Source organism: Ambystoma mexicanum, chromosome 8 (assembly GCF_040938575.1).
Source record: "Ambystoma mexicanum isolate Mex_15411 chromosome 8, UKY_AmexF1_1, whole genome shotgun sequence".
NCBI lineage: Eukaryota > Metazoa > Chordata > Amphibia > Caudata > Ambystomatidae > Ambystoma > Ambystoma mexicanum.
In genome coordinates, this window is record NC_090929.1 from 1447660253 (window position 1) to 1447681479 (window position 21227).

At 44.1% G+C, this 21227-nt stretch overlaps 1 protein-coding gene across 5 annotated transcripts in view; it reads left to right on the plus strand.

Moving 5' to 3' along the window:
* LOC138473098 (prominin-1-A-like) overlaps positions 1-21227 on the plus strand; it is a 1012351-nt gene that overhangs the window by 928961 nt on the left and 62163 nt on the right. For all 5 annotated transcript variants that reach the window (XM_069611612.1, XM_069611614.1, XM_069611613.1 and 2 more), the window contains one exon: positions 12170-12259. In XM_069611612.1, the coding sequence (XP_069467713.1) occupies positions 12170-12259 (90 nt within the window). The remainder of the gene's footprint in view (positions 1-12169; positions 12260-21227) is intronic.

Sequence of the window (21227 nt, forward strand, 5' to 3'; positions counted from 1 at the left end):
CATTGGCAAGGACATTAAAGCATGGTTTTGCAAATGTGCCAGTGTTTTATTTTTTGACAAGTGTAATAATCTAGGTACAAAAAATAGTAATATACCTTTGGTGACTGAGGTATGTAGCCTGTGGCCATGGCCAGTAGCCAGATTGTCTGGGTCATGGCATAAGGTTATGACACGGACAATCTGGCTACTGGCCATGACCGTTGGGGACAAAAAATGGTGTTAAAGTGGCTATGTCTACCTGGGCCCGGCTATGTGGTAAAGTTATTCGAAGGTAGGATAGGTTTGAAAGGGAAAAAAGTGCTTGTGGTAATATGTTCATAGGGTTTTGCAGGCTGCCATGGCAAGGGAAGAGGGGCTCTTTCCATGTTGGCTGTCTTGGAAAAGGATTTTCCTTCCTCCTTACAGCGGGACGCCGCAGGCATCCCGCTATAGGAAGAAAAATCTATGCTTTAGCACCCTGGTTTCCCACTTTGGGAACCAGGGATGCTAATTGCCTTTATCCCCCATTTCAGGGGCTGCAATGGACGATAATGGTCCGTAGCCCTCCTTATTTATTTATATATTTATTTATAACGCACCAATGCCCGCAGACTTCAGGCTGTGTGGTTACAGTATTTGTTGAGGAAGATGAGGTGGATGAATACAGCTTACTACTTACTGATAAAGGAATAACCTTTCTGAGAGCATTACGGTCATTGGATTTGGTGTGGCAGCTCATGGAGGTGGTGACGTAGGAGTACTGTCCATGTAGTCTGCGACTGAGTACAAAATTGCACTCTGTGCATTTCACTTTGGTAGCTTTAGCCTTTGGTACACTCCCAACAGTAGGAAAGAACTGGCACACCCATGATTCGATCTTGGTGCTAGAAGTAGGCACTTCCTCTATACCTCATCTCCTTGCTCCTCTTCATTGTCTTTGAAAGTATGGCGCTTTTTTTGTTGTGAAGGTCCTCCAGCTGGTGGTGGTGGTTACTCTTTGGGAGGAGGATGGCAATAACTGATGCCATTTTTAAGATAAGTAGCAGTTTTGATAAAATTCTTCCAAGTATGTACTGTGTACTAGATTGGTAATGGATAATGAGTACGAAAAGGTGTAGGGGGTGTGAAAGGGAAACTTTGAAGTTGAAAGTTCCTAGATCATTCGAAAATGTAGTTCTGAACTGTCCGCGAAGGACTAATCTTATTGTGAAGTGCGGACGGGTTCTTGGATACGTCGTCATGCTGCGTGCCAGCGTATGGTCATGTGGCACTGTCCGTAAGGTCTGCAATGAAGTCAGATGTTCGTAGACGTCTACGGATGCAAAACTAGTTGCAAAAAGTGTATAGAAGTGTTCAAAATGATTCTAGAAGGTGGGAAATGGCAGAGTTTTAAGGTGACACTTTGTAAATTGGACACAAATATTGTTATATTTGGTAAGTACGATATTAGTAAGTTGTAGGAAAATAGCATGCACTGGTAAAAACCCATGACATTCACTGATGGTCACCATGCATTTGCTTAGCCATGTCATTGAGCCTACCAGCATCAACCCACATACCTCCTCCAGGATTCCTGCTGCCCTGCCTTCTAGAAGCACCCACAACCATACCTATCACACCCACTTTGCCTTCATTGGATCAAGCACATCCCCTAGGATTACCACAGCTTGGTCCACTAACATCACCCGAACTCCTGCCAACCTTTACATCACCAATAATCAACCCTATTCACACCACACCAACACCAAGGTAAAATCTACCCATCTCAATACCTACAACCTACCTTCCATGCCCATTAAAACACAGAAATCATAGACTTGGCTCCAGATTTCCTCCTGACCTCAAACACACCTCCAATGTAGTGAATTCCTCAAAGAACTCAGCAAACGCACCCTCCACATCCACAGGAAGCCCCACACAATCCAAACGTAACTTGGACAAAACCCCCTCCTCGATCAAAGGGGCTCTCATTAATGCCAGATCGTTGCCAGCCCATGCTTTAGACATTGCTGACTACATAACTTCACACAACCTCGACTTTCTAGCTGTCACAGAGACCTGGCTCCATGCCACATCAGGACCCTCACTCTCTTTGGCTATCCCGGACAAATACTCCATCATCCGTCATGATAGAGAACTCAATGTATCTAAAGGCAGAAGTATCGCCTTCATTTCAAAAACATCACTAGGCTTAAGGATCATTGCCAACCAATCCATGCACTCCGCAGAACTACTATCCATCAAGCTACCGATTTCTACATCCCGTACCATCACCATCCATCTCATATACAGACCCCCTCTGGCCCTACATCCACATTTGAAGATGATCTCTTGCTCCCCCTATCGCAAACATCAAGACAAGATCACAAGTTATCCTTATGGGTGCCATGGGCCTAGGCTTTCAAGACCCCAAAGACTCCAAGGCATTCACGCTTGCTAATACAATCACTGAATTAGGATTCCTACACAGCACAACTGAACCAAAACATAACAAAGGCAGAATACTAGAGTGGTTAGCCGACCTCAACTGCAAAATAAATATCTTGTCCAAAACACCATGTGCATGGTCAAACCATCACCTGATCTCCTTCACCATAATGGAAGAAAATCAGCCCAACCAACAGAACCTTGCTCCACCTATGAGCATCAGAAACAAACGCAATATAATAGTGGAGAAACTATTTTCCCTACTATAACCAATCATCAACTGCCCTATGACACTCACTGATCCCACTGCCATAGTTGACCTTTATAAGCGCACACTACTCAATGCCATCAACACCACAGCACCTCGAAAATTGCGCAGATCCAAACCTTGTGTGCATCTAAATTCATGGATCACCCCGCACCTCAGATCCCTACAAAAACTGAAAAGAAATGAAGAAGCCCTCTGGAAAAGTCTCCCTTCAGCAGGCAACAAGGATAACTTCTTACTAGCTTCCCTCAATTATAAAACAGCTATTGTCCAGGCCAAAAAAGAATGACCGCATCACCAAAGCTAAATCTAGCGCCAAGGAACTCTTCAACATTCTCAAGGAGCTACAATCCCCTGCCCCACCACCCGACACCTGCACTAAAGATATCTCTTGGTGCATTAATATCCAGAAAGTATTACAAGATAAAATCTCAATGCTCCAAAGTAAAATAGAAACAAAAAAACTCTAAATCACTAATGCTGCATCCACACCCACCCTCCCCACACTAGGTCCGAATACCCACAACCAATTTAATTTCTCCCCCTCTCCATTAAAGAGGTTGAGGACATTATCACAAAATTAAAATCCTCTAAATGCCTGGGAGATATCTGCCCTGTCCCTATCATTAAAGAGTCAGCTAAGGAACTCACCCCCTTCATTACATCCCTTATCAACGCATCATTCAACTCTGGCATTGTACCGAACAACCTAAAGTATGTCTGGGTACTTCCGCTATTAAAAAAAAACAACTCTAGACCCAAATAATCCCTCCAATTATAGACCCATTACCACAGTGCCTTTTGTATTAAAAATATTGGATCAAGCAGCATATGTGCAGATTCAACAACACCTTGAATCCAACAACCTTCTTGGTCTCAGACAATCAGGGTTCAGACACAGACACGGGACTGAAACAGCTCTGATTGACCTTAATACCCAAATTCAAGCCCTAAAAGACAAAGGCAAACTTGCTCTTCTCCTCCTAGTAGATCTGTCGGCAGCGTTCGACCTAGTAAACCACAAAGTTCTCTGTAACCATCTAAGATCTGCTGCGCATTTCTCGGGAAAAGCTAATGCATGGATCCAGTCCTTTCTAAACAACAGATCTATAAGGGTCTTTGCACCATCGGCCTCCACAGAACAGAACCATCACCTGTCACTTGCGGAGTCCCCCAAGGATCCTGTGTGTCCCCCACTATATAATGTGTTCACAAAGCCTCTGTTTGATGACCTTGACTATTTGGGTGTCACCTGTACCAATTACGCTGATGACACCCAAATACTCATCCGTATCACTGGAGACTCGGCTACTGACAGCAAAACACTTACTGACATCTACATCATCATACAAGCCTGGATGGCCAAGCATAGACTCTGTCTCAATTATGAGAAGACAGAGTTGCTCCTCCTAGGAACCCCAGCAAACCTTAACAAACTAGATGAACAATGTACCTCCTTTAACATTGATGGAAACATAATCAAAATCTCTAAGGATGTAAAAACCCTAGGTATTTACATCGACACAACTCTTACTTTAACACGAAAAACCAATGCAATTGCCTCCTCTTCGGCTTATACCTGTAAATTAATCACTGCCTGCAGACCATTCTTCAATACTGCTAATTGTATCGCAATAGCCAGAGCCCTAGTCTTGTCAAAACTTGACTATTGTAACGCACTATATTTAGGAACGGAACCTAAATAAGATGCAAGTCATACAAAATAATGTCATTAGATGAGCAATGAACATTCCGACATCACAACACATCTCTGAAATCAGATGCAATCTCAACTGGCTATCCGTCAAGCAAAGAATTATACTCAAAACCCTATCACTCACACACAAATGTCTCGCAAACCTGGCTCCTAAATATGTCTAACAGGCTCTCATGCAATGTACCAATAGTCCTACCAGAACTGCTCAGACACATTGTGTCATGATGCCTACCCCGGGCATCAGGACCAAGCCCTTCAGCTCCGGCAGCAGGCATCCAGATACTTATTAAAACCCCAACAGCCCCGGCTGAGGGCTGTTTGGGTTCAGTACTGCCGCCTTAGGTGCCAGGCTCATCATAGAAATCAGTCCTGGAGCCATAGGCGCCAGGCTCATAGACTTTACTTACCTGATGCAGGCCATGCTGCTAGTGAATCCAAGCCAACGTGAGGCCTGGATGGGACTATTTTATTACAGGGACTATTTTTTACTCGGGCGTGGTTCTAGGAAACTTCTTACCTGGAACTACTTTGGAGTCTATTTAAACCACGCCCGAACAACAGCACACGCTTTGTGTTATTCTGCATCCAGCAGCGTAATGCTCACCGTGCCTGCAGTCTGCATCCAGTCTTCTGCCACTCCCGCCTCGAATCTGGAAGCTCCTAAACAAAGAGGAAAGAAAAGGACAAGGTTAGAAAACTAACTATTTTCGAATTCCTCACCTGATTCCGGATCCATCTCGCTTCCGGACCTGGAAAGAACACCATTTCTGTACGTGTCACATCTCCAGCTGCAGTGCCGCGCCATACTCACCAGTCCTCGCAGCATCTTTCGATTCGGCGCTACCTCCATCATTTCTTCGCCGAACTCCGGCACCTGGGGGACAAAAGAAAACAACAAGGTGAGCCGAGAAAACCAACAAATATAACACTTATCACCATAGACTTATTTACCACCGGAGGCATTATTCTATAACTCTCCACATCTTCATGTGCCACACCTGCAAAGAGAGAGAAAACAACACGTTAAACATGTGCAACATTTACCGGACAGCGTCGGGTAATACAGACTCTTACCTGAGCGCCACCAGCTGCCACGAGAGCAACTTTTCACAATCTCAGCTGCAAGACAAGGAAGGAAGGGGGGACAAGAGTGAAACATCGGACATATTGAACTCTATGAACTTGATACTTACTGGACCTTGCCAGGAACCTCCGAGTCAATACTCTCTGGAACTCTCCCACGCCTTCAAACCAGTGAAGTAACTGGCATCAACGTGCCCCTGCAATCCATGCAGGATGGAGAGCTCATCTTTCAAGAATATAAGGTGAGATTGCTGAGGGGGCACTTCGGAGGTGATTAGTTGGAAGGACTGTGGGGGGTGCCATCACTTGAATCCACGGGTGGCTAAATCCATCCCTCCACTTGCAGAAGAATACATCTACGGGTCAAGCAGACAAGATTAGGAGGGCCAGTCCAGTCAGTCATCTCTGCACTACGCATCACGTTGGTGGAGACCGCAGCCGTCCGGATCCGACCGACGCCCCTGTGGGAGCCAGGTGAGCGTAACACATTGCCCCAAAATCCCCAGGTTTAATCTCCAAACGGCAGGAGGGATCAGTTTCCTGGTATTAGCAGCCAAAAGTTGGAACGCTCTTCCTATAACGCTAAGATCTGAACAATCCTACCATTTGTTCAGGAAAAATGTAAAGCTGTGGCTTCATGTGCAAGAAAATGGCAGTTTCTAGTGACATTACTGACCCCTGAATTGCCTCATAATAGCACTGTATACATTGTACTCATAGTGCCGCATTTAAGTAAACCCTTTGTAAATATGTAATTATATAAGTTAAGCCATTCTATGCCGTTGTATTTAACTAAACTGTATCTGTGCAATTCTGTAAATTGCAAGATAAGTGTATACATTTACCTAACATGTAAGACAAGCTCCCAGATGCCTCGGGCTCGGTGTGCTCTACAAATAAATGAACAAATAAACAAACAGGGGAACACACACGCATTGTAAAAAATCTGCACATAAAAAATGTAATGTATAGTTTTAATGAACTCTATGATTTAAATTGATTTGTAATGCGCGACGGGGCACAAACCAGAAAGACCGATTCAGTCACCCCATTTGCTCATTGTTACAGCTCTGGCAGCATCTACCCTTGCATCTCATTTTGATGCTGGTTGAGATGCTTTGGGTTCCTATGGAATCTGCATGTTTTTTGCACATACCAAAAGCAACAGATTCCATGAGAATCCATATGAATACCTCCCACCATAAACGGATATGGCAGGCGACATTTATTAATGTTAGCATTGTTGGATGTAAACTTGCCCAGATACCGGGACCATCTGTAATCCGTGCATAAATTAAACCTGCACAAGCAAATGATCAGTATTGCATGGAGAGGATTGCATGGAGAGGACACCTTAGGTATTTGTATTTGTATTTATTTGTATTTATTTTATTTATAAAGCGCAGCCAGGCCCAGGGGCATACGGGCGCATAAGTTCGATCTGGTTACAGTTGCAATTGAAAGCAGTCAATAAGGGTTACGTTACATTGCAGTTACAGGTGGGTACAAACTTAGTCATGCAAATGCATATATACATAGTCTAGCATAAGTACATTAATTACAAAAGTGTGCCAGTGACAGTCGATCATGCTGGGATCAGGCGGTTAGGCTGTCATAGAGTCCATGTTGTGAAGCCAACACTTCGTGTCATGTTTAAACAGGTTAAATGAAGGTTCTGCTCGCAAAAGCGCAGGTATTGTGTTCCATAATTTAGAGGCTTGTACAGGGAAGCTAGCACCACCCGAGTTATGAAGTTTAAATCTCGGTATGGACATAGTGTTAGCTTGTGCTGCTCTAAGTGGTCTTGAAGAAGTGTGAGGTGTAAGTTGGTTGGGGAAGTAGGCTGGTGCAAGGTTGGCCCTGGCTTTATGTGTAAGGGCCAGAGTTTTAAGGGATATTCTGTGCTTGACTGGAAGCCAACGTAGTTTGCGTCTGGTCTCCGAGATGTGCATCTTTTTGGGGATGTTGAGGGCAGCTCTGATGGCATTATTTTGAATTACTTGCAGTTTGTTGATATTTTTGTAGCTAGTGCCTAAGTAAAGGGCATTACAATAGTCTATCTTGGATAGGACTTATGCTCTAGCAAGAGTAATGCAATTGGGTGAGGAGATGAACGGCCTACATGCAGTGATCAGCTTGCAGGTGTAAGCGGCTGATGATACTACTGCATTAATTTGTTTGGAGAAGGATAAGGTGGCATCGATGTAAACCCCAAGGGTTTTGGTGTTATTTGATACGGGGATGAGATTGCCATCTATGGTGAAGGATTTAAATGCGGGATTGAGATTTTTGAGTTTGGCGTGAGTGCCAAGGATGATCAACTCGGTTTTTTCGTCATTGAGACAGAGTCCATGATGTGCCATCCATGCTTGAATTACGGAGTAGGTTTCATTAAGGGTTTTGCTGTCTGTTTCATAGTTCCCCGAGATAGGAATGAGTATCTGGGTGTCGTCCGCGTAATTGGTATACGTGACACCCAGATAGTCAAGGATATCAAAGAGGGGCTTTGTGAATATATTATAGAGTGTCGGGGACACGCAAGAGCCTTGCGGGACTCCACAGGGTACTGGTGAAGGTTCAGCAGAATCAGTGGGAGAGATGACCCTCATGGTTCTGTTCGCCAAGAAGGAACTGATCCAGGCTGTGGCTGCGTCTGAGAAGTGTGCTGCAGTTTTCAAGTGGTGACAGAGTGTTTGATGGTTGACCAGGTCAAAAGCTGCTGACAGATCAAGCAATAAGAGGAGTGCAAGTTTACCATTGTCTTTCAGGATTTGGATCTGGGTAGTGAGATCTATTAATGCAGTTTCCGTACCGTGTCTCGGTCGGAAACCTGACTGCCTAAGTCCTAGGAGATTGTTTGATTCTAAGTAGGCCTGTATTTGTAAATAGGCTGCTCTATCCAGTATTTTTAATAAGAAAGGTACAGTTGTTATCGGTCTATAGTTAGATGGGTTGGCTGGATCAAGAGTAGGTTTTTTAAGGAGTGGGATGACCCACGCATCTTTTAGGTTATCAGGCACTACTCCAGTTTTGAAGGAGGCATTGATGAGGTTGGTTATGAATGGTGCCAGGTCGTGCGCAGCAGCTTTGATGATCGGGGCAGGTCAGGCATCACCTTGGCAATTTGAAGGTTTAAGTTTCCTGATGATGTTTTCTACTTCCCAGATTGAGAGGGGTGAGAAGCTGAAGGTTTACAAGTTGACTTAAAGGTAGGTAATTTGTTAGGTAATTGTTTGTAGTCCGGGTCAGCAAGTAGGAGGGATCTTTTTGCGTTGATTTTAGATTGTAGGCGAGCTATTTTATCTAATAAAGCCTTCTGAATATTACTACACCATAGTGCATCTGTAACATATTTGTCTATGGGGGTAATGGGAGATTCTAGTTCTTTCACAATCTTAAAGAGTTCCTTTGTGTTGGATTCCGCTTGTGTAATCCTTTTGTTATATGTGTCCTTCTTAGCAATAAAGATGGATTCTTTGTAACTAGAGGAGGCTAGGGTTAGCTCAGTCTTATTGGATGCTGTGGGATGTTTTTTCCAATGTGACTCTGCGGTTCTCTTAGCTTTGCGTAATTCTCTTAGCTGCGGCGTGAACCAAGTGTTAAGGTGACGCTGTGGTTTGGGTTTCCGCAATTTTAGGGGGGCAATGGTGTTCAGTGCTTTAAGTATAGCCTGGTTGTAGATATCCACTGAGACTGTGGGGTCAGCCTCTGAGTCGATATTGTTCAGGATGGGGAGTAGTATGGGTAAGAGTTTGTCAGGTGTAATATCTTTCTTATTTCTCGTGCTGGTGGCTGGGGCGATAATAGGTGCCAGGTGAGGTGTATTGGCTTTGATAGAGAAGGTTATTATTTGATGATCGGACCAAATGCATGGGTCATTGGATAGAAGGTCAATAGAGCAATTGAGGTGAGTGATCCAGTCCAGTGTTCTGCCTTTGATATGAGTGGGCTCGTGAATAATGTGCCTCTGACCCAAATCCGATAAGGTGTTAGCTAGGTCATGGGCGTTAGTGTTCTTAGGGTCGTTAAAACCAAGATTAAAGTCCCCAAGTAAGATCGTTTGAGAGTTGGGTTTGGTATCTGTGGTTATGAGTGATGCAATGTCCTCTATAAAAGAGGAGATGGGACCTGGTGGTCGGTAAATAAGGTGCAAAGATGCCGTGTGGTTAGGTGATAGAGGTAGCTTAATAGACAAGGATTCAGCAGAGGGGATTTGAGCGTCCTGGATGACTTTGATGTCGAATGTATTTCTGAATATGATGGCGAGTCCACCTCCCTTCGTTTGAGTGGTGTTTCTGTCGCATCTAATAATAGCATAATCATTAGGTATAGCAAGGGCCAGAGATGGTCCGGAGGCAGCATTAAGCCAAGAGTCCGTGACTGCGAGGAGATCGAGCTTTTCGTGAGATATAAAGTCAGCGATGTCGAGAGGATGGGCAGGAAGAGACCTAGCATTCACCAAAGCTGCTTTAATGAGTTTGTCTTTTTGGGAAGATTTTTCAGGTGGTACAGGTAGGTCGTGCAAATGGGTATGGGCTAACTTGACTGAGTCAGTGGTTGAATTGGCAGGGTTGTGGTCAGTATGCAAATGTTTCATACTGCGGGCTCTTAATCTAAAGTTTCTGGTTAAGATGCTAGGGTGGAAAGAGCATGGAGAGGTAGGTAGGCTAGTTTTAGAATTCAATCTAATGTTTCTATTAGAAATGCTAGGGTGGTGGAAGCATGGAAAGGTAGGTGGGCTCGTTTTAGAATTCAATCTAATGTTTCTAATAGCCGTAGGACAAGGTTGGTTAGGTGTTGGTCTGGTAGCAAAGTGGCGTATCCAGAGTGCTGGATCATCCAAATACGGGTTAGCAGGTGTCATGGTGCTAGGCCACGAGGTGAGGGTGGTGGTTAACATGAGTGTGCAGGTGTAAGTGTCTTGACTAGGAAATGGATTAGGTTGACTAGTCCAACGTCTAGTGTAGATATACAGTAGGTGGATGAGAGTAGATATGCACCAATACATGATGTGGGCAGTGTTGCTAGTAAGCAGGGGTTGCAAATGTGGTCTATTGGCGACCATAGGCACAACACAAATCAATCAAATGTGGTCTGTAGGCGACCATAAGGCACAATACAAATCAATCAAATGTGGTCTTGTAGGCGACTATAAGGCACAACACAAATCAATCAAATGTGGTCTGTAGGCGACCATAAGGCACAACACAAATCAATCAAATGTGGTCTTGTAGGCGACCATAAGGCGCAACACAGATCAATCAAATGTGGTCTGTAGGCGACCATAAGGCACAACACTAATCAATCAAATGTAGTTTGTAGGTGACCATAAGGCACAACACAAATCAATCAAATGTGGTCTGTAGGCGACCATAAGGCACAACACAAATCAATCAAATGTGGTCTTGTAGGAGACCATAAGGCACAACACAGATCAATCAAATGTGGTCTGTAGGCGACCATAAGGCACAACACTAATCAATCAAATGTAGTTTGTAGGCGACCATAAGGCACAACACAAATCAATCAAATGTGGTCTGTAGGCAACCATAAGGCACAACACAAATCAATCAAATGTGGTCTGTAGGCGACCATAAGGCACAACACTAATCAATCAAATGTAGTTTGTAGGCGACCATAAGGCACAACACTAATCAATCAAATGTAGTTTGTAGGCGACCATAAGGCACAACACCTGATGCAGTGTGGCAGCATCTAAGTACAGAATAGTACATAAGCTGAAGAGGAGTTAGGCATCGCCTGGGTTCGGGTAGGACACTTAAGCTAATAATGCAGAAGGGCAGCAACTGAGTTCCGAGACGTGCCTAAAGCTACAAAGCTAAAGTGTATTCTAAAGGTAGTAAGCCTAGAGTCTAATGACTATAGATATAGGGTCTAATGGCACCACTGGCTGATCCATGTGGTGTGACAATAGTTGCTTGATAATTCTTAGCAACAATATAATACAGCATACTATGTAGACATCACAATGATCAGGTGTGGGTAGTACACGCTCCTTTAGCAAATACACATCGGCGGGTAGGTTTTGTCTGATTTAAGAGCAGTGAGTACATTCACACATTGTCATCACACTAGAGTTGTGCACATGCATACAAGTCATGTGTCTATCAGGTAAAGTTTAGCATTATGAGCAAATGGATTGTTCATGAAAGTATGCAGCGTAATATTTCTTTTTCAAGCATGCGCTTTACACAAATAGACTTGTGCTTAAAAGCGATCGGCAGTAACGTGGAAGGGTATAACAATGCTAGATTTTGTAGGCGCTAGTTGACATGTAACAGGTCATCTCTGTTTAATGAAGGGTCCCAACAAAATGACACCCATGCCATTGCAAAATGTTTTCCAGCCATAAACAAGCATTCTATGTATGAAATATTTCAGTTGGCTTTTTAAGTAAAAAAAGATGACAAAATTTGCACCACAAATTGCAATGAAAAAGTGGAATTATTTTATCAATGGCAGTATAGTATGAATATTTTTGGTTGATATGATATGGATGCACACAATCTACAACAACCATTATGTGTACCCTCATCAGCTCCTTTCCATTGATCTGGTATTGGAAGTATTACTTAATATTTGAAAGAATTGTATCTGGCGGTAAAGCTAGCATGTTGTCTTAGTCAGTGAAATCATGTTTCAATAACATGTCTTTATGACCCCTGTCCCTCCAGTTGAGATACAATGCTGCTCGCTGTGGACCTCTCGGCAAAGCTGCAAATTCAACATATGTTCTTGCTTGTGACTACGTTGTGGATTCATTGGTAAGTTGACATGGGCATGCTGTTCTATAAGATATATGGATTGTAATTGGAATGTCTGAAAAAGGATAATATGACAGTAATTCCAAATGTGCAGTTGAAGTTACCAAGCATAAAAGCCCATGTTAGGGTTCTGTAGTCTTAGATGTACTCGGTCTCACCGAGACTTGGTTCACGGCCAGCTCTGTCACGAGTTTCAACAGTCTCCTTCCCGATGGCTAAACGATCCTCTCCGAACCCAGAACCAACTGTCCCGTGGAGGTGTAGCCTTAATTTTCCTGGAGTGTATCCCTGCTTCTGTCATTCCAATGCAGGACTACTCCTCCTTTGAATGCATGGTCTGCAGGCTCTCTATCTCTCCTGGCCTCTCTCTCACTGTGGCCACTATCTATAGGCCGCCTGGAAGGTCGCCCTCTACCTCTCACAGTGGGCAGACCTTTCCTCTTTGCTCCTTGCCTCTACCTCTCAACTTCTCCTCCTCAGAGAGTTGAACATCCACCTGGATGCTACCAGCCCTTCTTCAAGACTCTTTCACAACCTCTGCAATTCTCTTGCTCTCTATTCTTCCCTCTGGCCTGACTCACTCTGCAGGGCACACTCTGGATATTCTGTACTCCGCAGACCCCCCCCCCCCATATCCCTCTCACCACTCCTCTCTCTTGGAGTGATCACTTTCTCCTTTCTTCCCACCTCGCTTTCTCTTCCCCGCAGGTCAAGCTGACTCCAGCACTGCCACCTAAATTCTCGGTCATCTGACCCATGAAACACGTGTCAGTTCAGGCTTTTCACGCTACTTTCTCTCCTCCTCCTGCATCTTTGGCTGACTCAATCCTAACACAGCCCTCTCTAACCTTCGTCTCTCTATCTCTAAGACTCTGGATGTCCTTGCCCCTGTTATGAGGATCCGCTTGAAGCCAAATTCCAAGTGAAACTGTTGGTACGATTCCGACCTCACCACCCTTGAACGCAAGTGTAGGGCGGTGGAGAGGAAGTGGACATCATCGAGCGAACTCCCTGACAAACTGGCCTGCCACCTGCTCCGAAGGCAGTACAGACTCTTTCCTCTCTAAGAAGAGAGCCTACATCCAAGCCCACATCTCTGCGACATCTACCAACTTGGCCAAACCTTTCAAAATCTGCAAGGAGCTGGCCAACCCTGCTGCGGTCTCTAACTCTCATGTTCCCTCCCAGGCCCTCTTCACCACTAAAACTCAGGACATTCTATCCACCCTCTCTTCCTCTACCCCCTCTTCCTCCTTTCTCCACCACATCGACACCCTTGCTGTAGGCTTGGCCGATTTCCGCAATCACTCCTTTGCTACTGGAACTTCCCCTCACCCCTTAAGCACTCCCTTGTGTACCCCCTTCTAAAGAAGCCCTCTGCAGATCCTTCCTCTCCGTCTATTGCCCGATCTCCATCACTCCATTCCTGGGAAAACTCTTATCAAAGCTGGCCATCTCCCAGCTTAATCTACATACTGAATCTGTTAGTTGCCCCCATGACCACCAGTCTGGCTTCACAGCTGCCAGAAGAATGGAAACTGCTCTCCTGAACACCCATGAAGATTTGCTCTCCAATCTTGACTCTAATCTCCCTTCTGTCCTCATTCTCCTCGATCTATCCTATGCTTTTGACATGGTCAACCATGCCATTCTGCTCAACCGCCTCCGCGACAACCTTGGTATTACTGATCAGGCCGTGGCCTGGTTGACCTCCTTTCTCACCGACCAACCCCCTCAGGTCCAACTGGGGCCCTTCCTCTCGTCTATCTCTCTCTCTGGTTGTGGTGTTCAACAGGGGTCTAACCTCTCTCCCTGGCTCTTCATCCACTATCTGGCACCTCTTGCCTAGCACACCTCTACTTTCTGTTCCAATTTTCAGTGTTATGCGGATGAGACTCTGCTCTCTTTCAGGCTCCCCTCAGCCACCTCTGCTTCTTCTCTCATACCAGACTGTCTGGCCACAATTCAAGAATGGTGTGCCACCAAAGATCTCTATCTAATGCCAGTAAGACTGAGATCCTTCTCATTGGGACACCTGCTCACTCCTTTCCTCTCTCTCTGGCCACCCACTCTGGGCCCTCTTCCTGCTCTTTCCTGTGAGGCTAAGAACCTTGCTGTCATCTTCGACCCCACCTTCTCCTTATCTCATCACATCTCTGATGTCTCTAAGAAGTCAAACTACCAGCTGCACCTCCTCCAAGGTATTCTTCCTTTTCTCATTTTCCCCCAGAGGCTCACTGTCTCCAGAGGTCTGGTCCTGTCTAGGCTGGACTATAGCAACAGCTTCTTTCTAAATCTTCCTTCCTCTACTCTTCCACCTTTACAACTTATCCAGAACAGGACTGCAAGGCCTGTCCTTGGCCTCAAGCCCAGGGATCATATCTCTCCAGCTCTGAAATCTCTTCACTGGCTCCCTGTGGCTGCAAGAATCAAGTTCAAGACCCTCTGCATTGTCCACAAGGCTTTCTGGGGCCTGGGAATGCTCTACCGCCAACTTTCTGTTCCAAAACATCTTCCTTCTCAGCTCTTTGCTCATCCACCTCCAACTCTCTGTGGGTCAGACCCTTCTCCAAGCAGAGAGTTGGGGGCAGATCCATCTCCTCTGCTGGGGACTTCCTCTGGGACAGCCTCCCTTTTCTCTCTCAAACTTGAGCAGAACCACCTCTGGTTCCGAAGCAACTCATGACATTCCTTTTCACTTCCGCTTTCTCTCTACCTTTCCCTTGCTGATGCACCTGACTGCTCCACACACTAGTCACCCTCTGAACTTGGGCCAAGGCTCTTGCATGTCCATTTGCCCTAGCGCTGCCTCCGGGCTCCTCAGCACCTAAGGGTCTGTATCTGCAACCCTACAGTCCCTTCTCTCTCTGCACTTATGAGCTTCCTGCTGGCTGCACATGTGAGTTAACTGCACTTCCCCCTTCCCGTCCCACCTGGCACTACTCCCATTCCCTCTCCCCCGCACTTGCACGATCTGAATGACACAAGGCCTAGTAAGATTCTTATTTTGTCCTCCCTTTGTTTCCCCCTCCTTGTCTTGACGTGCCTAGAAACACTTGTGTACAGGCGAGTTATAATGCCATATCATATCATTAGCAAACAACTGTTTAAGAATGAAGTCTGTTTTAGATTGTGAATTCAAATGTGCCTCAACAAAACGGTTTTTAATCTGACCGCTCAATAAAGATTGCTTGCCCTGACCCGCACAGCGTGTACACCCGTCTCGCAAATATAGACTGAGCGGCTAACAAAGCTGCTGAAAAGACAGCAGGAGTTTGGTCTTTGTGCTCCAGTATAAATACTCAAAATGCTGTGAAGCGTATAGCTTTTCAGATCAAACTCCAGGACAGACCTTTCACAGAAAGTGTAACCTGGTCTTACTATAGAAAGAATGGCTGAAGTCCGGGTTCATGCAACAGCCAGCTCCAGATTTAAAGCCTGGTGGGATCTTGTTCTCCCGTTATTTAAAAAATCAATGCATGGCTCTTTGGATCTAGCAAACTAGTTCCCAATTTCTACCTTCCTATCTTTCTAAAATATTGCAAATGTTTTTGACAAAAGCTGTGCTGATTCAGTTACAACACTTAGAATCTTGAATCAAATCAGATGGCATCTTGGTATGATCACCAGGACCCCAAAATGCCCTTTTTCAGATTTGTGATCACTTTAACTCCCCAGTGGCTTGTAGCTCTGCCTTACTGCTTTGCCAATCACTCTGTGACAAACTACCACTTTTTTCACATCTAAAGTGCTGTTTTTCTCAAGACATTCAATCAAACCTGAAAATAGGCAGCCAAATCCTAGGCAAGCAGGAATTGCACCTTAACTCTATTAAACCCAAGATGGCCGGCATGACCAAGGGCTCATCATTGGATCCTTGTCCTTAGTATTTGTATTTGGGGTACCTGTTGCCAGCGACTTGAAACTCTACCAGTTCATCATGGCCACTGCCATTACAGGCAGAGTACTTTTGTGCTCAGCAAGCTGGACTACTGTGCAAGCCTACTTCATCATCTTCTATACTACTTTCCTCCCCTGAGCAAAGTCCTCCAGTTTAAGGCACATACCCTTGTTTTTTTTGTTAGTTTGTTTATCCAGAGAAAAATCCATAAACATGCAGCATCAATTACAAAAAAAGTTTTTAAAAAACTAATAAAATGGCAGTATTACACAATTAATTTCTACCAACAAATGCATCATAAATAATAACTAAAATATAATTTCAAAAGTCGCACCATGGAAGCACACACTAATTGATTCTGCTGTAGGACGCTAAAAGGCTAAATCCCTAGGTGCTCAGCCTGCCATACATGCCTCACGTGATGATGCAACTCAGTGCTAAACCTCTGAAACCTATCGATTAGTCTCCCAGATTTTGTGATTTAATGTAAGACTCCAAGAAGTGTAGCATCTGATTTTTCCACTAAACAAACCGAAAGGGGCTGTGACTCGTACCTGTGCCATCCTTTAGCCAAAGTGGTTTCAGCCACGTTCTTCCCAGGCTCTGACATAACGTGAACATTGTAATAAAATACAAGAGATTGTCAATGACATCCTTGCAAAAAGGACAGTACCTTTCAGACTGTGCGCTCATTTACCACTTTTCATGAAAATGGGCCAACGGGAGGAGTCCCAGTCTCATGTTTGCAAAAAGCACCTTCATGTGAAAGGATTCCAACCTCACAATATACCGTTCTCGCCCTATGTCTACTTGGACTGTCAAGTAATTGGACAACATACTAATGGAGCCAATAAGGGCAACACGTTCTCTAATTGTTCACGCTTTGTAAGCTTCCTACAGGCTAGCTTTCATAGAGCCGGTAATACATTTTGGATCATGCCAAATTTGGCTCATATCCAACATAGCTAATATTGTTTTAATATACCTCAAACATGTGGTGTCCTAGCCCCTGCATAAGACAAAAAATCAATGAGAAACATCTTTTAATCAGCCAAAAGGGAAGACCTCCAATGTTTCAGCCAGTACAGCAACAGTCTCAATATAGCCTCGTATGTCAAACCCCAGACAACCCAGCTCAAGGTTAAGACACGCAACCGGGGTACGCTGGGATAGATTCAGGAGAAGCCGAAAGATCAAACATTCGGTTTAAAATAGCGTGGTAAAATCTTCATGACCCTACAATTCAGCTCCATATAATGTGACACTTTGAATGTCAGGTCTATATACCTTAAGGGCTGGCTCAATCTCCTGGGGAAGGATAGAGGAGCTCCCCACTGCCGCAAAGGGCAAGTGCACTCTTGAATGTTAGGTGCCCGATTTATAATACTGTATATGCAAAACCCAAGATAATCATTTTGTTTGGAATATTCCAATTTTTCACCTAGAACACAGATGGTTGGTTTAGATTTTAATTTCCTTTTCCTTGCATACACTTTGTCTTACTAATATTGATCATTATGCCTCTCCCAGCGCACAGTTCTTGGAATACATTATTTTGTCTGTGCAGGCCTATTCCAGTGTGAGAGATCAGGATTGCATAATCTGTAATCAATATGCCCTCCCTGTTGCCTCCCAACTTTGGGGCATCTGCATTATTGTGCACTATCAAGGGCATTGAATCGCTGGGTAAAAATAGGTTGCGATCAAATTAAAAGAAAACTGACTTACATGGAGCTGCCGTGTGTTCGGAAGACCGAAGAGGGATACGATTTAGAATTATCCTTCTGGCCCTTTGTTTCTACCTTCCTGCTCCTTCAGTGTATAGCTGGAAGGTGATTTTTATAGTCTTGATCTGTATGTAGAGATGAGCAAGTCTGAACACACATTTCTGGGTACCACCTCTGCAGTCTTTTATTTTGCTCAGAGTTCTGGATTTGGCGAGTTCTTCACTTAACAGGACATCTTTCTCAAATATGTTTACTTTTACTGCGAAGCTTTTCTTCATTCCTCCATCTAAGTATTAACGTATCTTAAACTATTCTGACTATCCCTATTTACTAAACAGATACCTAAAATATGACACTATTGAAACATGCTCCTCTTACAACATGCTCCTTTTGCAACGAGCATCAACAGACGTACGCTCAGTCTCTGTGATCTTTACAGAAAACATATTTTGTATACCAAAAATGTCATAAGTGACGTCATACTACAAGGCAATGATGAAAAACCTATCAAGAGTCGGGATTGGCTAAGCGAAACATTGAAAGCATATTTTTCCATAAGAGTTAGGATTGTGATTGGCTGTCCACTATCAGGTAGACAACGGTTTATAGTCAAAAAGTCGAAAACATAATGTCGAATAGCAAAAATGTCGAAAAAAAATGTCGAATGTAAAAAAGTCGAAAAAACATACATATAATAGGAAAAGTCATAATTTCGAAAAAAAAATTGAAAACCCAAAACACTCTTTTTTTTTTTTTACCCAGATAGTAACATTTATTATGGGGGGGGTCCCCCCCAACCCCCCATCCCAAACCCCTACCCCAACCCCCCCCCTCCTCCCCATCCCCCCCACCCCCCATAGATATACCTTTAATTATTTTAAAAAAATCTTTAATATAATATTAAATAATTAATTAATTATTTAAAAAACCATCCCAAACCCCTATCCCCAACCCCCCCCCCATCCTCCCCATCACCCCCACCCCCCATGGAAATACCTTTAATTATTTTTTAAAAAAAGTTTAATAAAATATTTATTATTAACACATAAAATCGAAAAAAGTCGAAAAAAAGTCGACATTTTTGTTTTTCGACTAAATATTTTCGACATTTTTACTTTCGAATATATTGTATTCGAAATTATGACTGGATACCGTAGACAACATATGCCTACCTCTAAAACAGGTCACCTTCAGAAACATTAGCTAAACAGTTTCTCATTGGTCTTCAACTATAAGGTCCTTTGTTACATGGACTACTATAATTGGTTGGCCCGCTTGTGCCATGTCTGGAACATTCAGTTCATTTAGGAGCATGTAAGCCCAGACCAAGGTTCAAGGAGATGGGGCATGACACTACCTCCCCACCCAATTAGCCCAGCATCTCTCATTGCCCATGCCTTCTGCCATGAAGATTTTCTTTGTAATTGGCCTTGCAAAGTATCCTTGTCTTTGAGAATGCACGGGAGTGAAAGCACTCACTATCGTGTCTAGGATTCGAAGTTCGAACTCTATCTCACTTAGTGTGGTGTGTTAACACAATGGTTTAGTGTGACAGTCAGCTGTTTACCTTTCCAAGTAGGATTTTCATGTGCAATCCTTTTGGGGTGCTTACCCTCACCCAGAGATCTGAATCACAGCACCAAATTGTCAATGAAAAATGAAACACAGAGAACTATTTTGGGCAAGGTTAGTTTGTGAAATCTTTAATGCACAGTGCTGCGGGATACAAATAGTAAAGAAAAACAGACCGAGAGAACCTTACACAATTGTAAATAATGCCCTTGCTCAACTGAACAACCCATCTTTATACTTTTAGGGCTCTACAAGAACAGATACAGAACAGTGAAATATTATCAAGATGTCATGTAGAGGGCTAGTCTCCCCAATGAACACAATGCCTGGTATTCTGGAACCAGACGTCCCAAGTGCCTCAAGGTCAGAACACTCTTTTAGCAGTGGTAGCAAGGAGGTAACTTATCAGTATAGGCTTAACACAATTCTTTATGCTCAACCCCACAGTCTTGGTCAACAGCATTGCTCAGATCTGCTTCAGTCGCATGGCTCTGAAAATATGCTGTACCTTCTTTCCAGACCAACAACTGTACTCCCATATTCTGCCATTTCAGTTTTCTTTTTCCTAGACAACGTGCCGGGTACCTGAGGCTTCCGCCCTTTTATCCTTGTTCTTTAAAGTCTACCTTTTTCCTCCACAACTGACTATTGTAGAATAATTTGGCTAGAAATCATATGCTCAGCTGTTATCAATATTATTTGCCAATACAGAGGTGACCTCTGTGGCTTTACATTTCACCAACAAAGTGGTCATTGCCTTTGGAACTCGGGACAACCATTGTAACTCAGCGCTATGGCCTAAGTCTGAACTGGCAAAGACCTCCTCAGCTATGATAGTGAAGAATCTGTTTCCTTCCTATGACCCTCTAAAGGCTTACAACACTGCCACAAGCAGGTCGATCCCTACACCTAGTGCCCTTAAAGGAAAACATTGACAGTAATAATCTGGAGCAGATAATGATATGGGGAAGGGCACTACAGCTCAAAACAGAGGATGGTGAGTGGGGGTGGAGAAAGGTAGGGCAGATTTGAGGATGAGGAGTTAACAGGGAGTGGGAAAAGACTCCCTCAGGAATCTGAACTGTGTTTAAGGTACCAGAGCTCAACCAACTCGGCCTTTTCTAAAGGATTCCTTATTCCCACAGATTTCTCATCTTTGATATGTCTTCTCCCAGCGCTAGCTGTCCTTAGAAAACCTTTCATCCACCCAGGGAGCAGCTCAGCTCTTTGTCAGCTCTGCTCTGTGCCGTTGGGTGCCCATGATGCCAGATGTGAGGTTAGGATCAGTGTGTATTGAGCCAGCCACTCCCCATGACCTCAGGTCCTTTTTTTACTGTGCAATAAGCATGATACCTTTGAACACTAGCCCTTGCTATGTGTGTACTGCGGTTTGCCCAACACACTGTGAAGAACACAACATGGAAGATGTGGATTCTGCAAATCCATGCACTCCAAAGCCCTCTGAGAGAGTGCTGCAAAACACTACAACTTCCTCCACAAACGGGGTTTGAGGAAGTCATCAAAACTACAGGCATTGAATCCTTCTTCAAACAAGGCCCTATCCCTTTGGGCTAAAGCGGAGGAAGAGAGCTCTTCAGAGGAAAAGGACAAGACGTAGAATGAAAGAGAGGCAATTTCCTACTGACTCCAAGCATTATCCTTCTTCTTTCACAAAGAAAAGGGGTTGTCAATCTCTCCCCAGGGATGATGGTGATGCCTCAGAGAAACCACCACTTGCTCCGGTACTGTTCCCCACCCTGGAACAGTG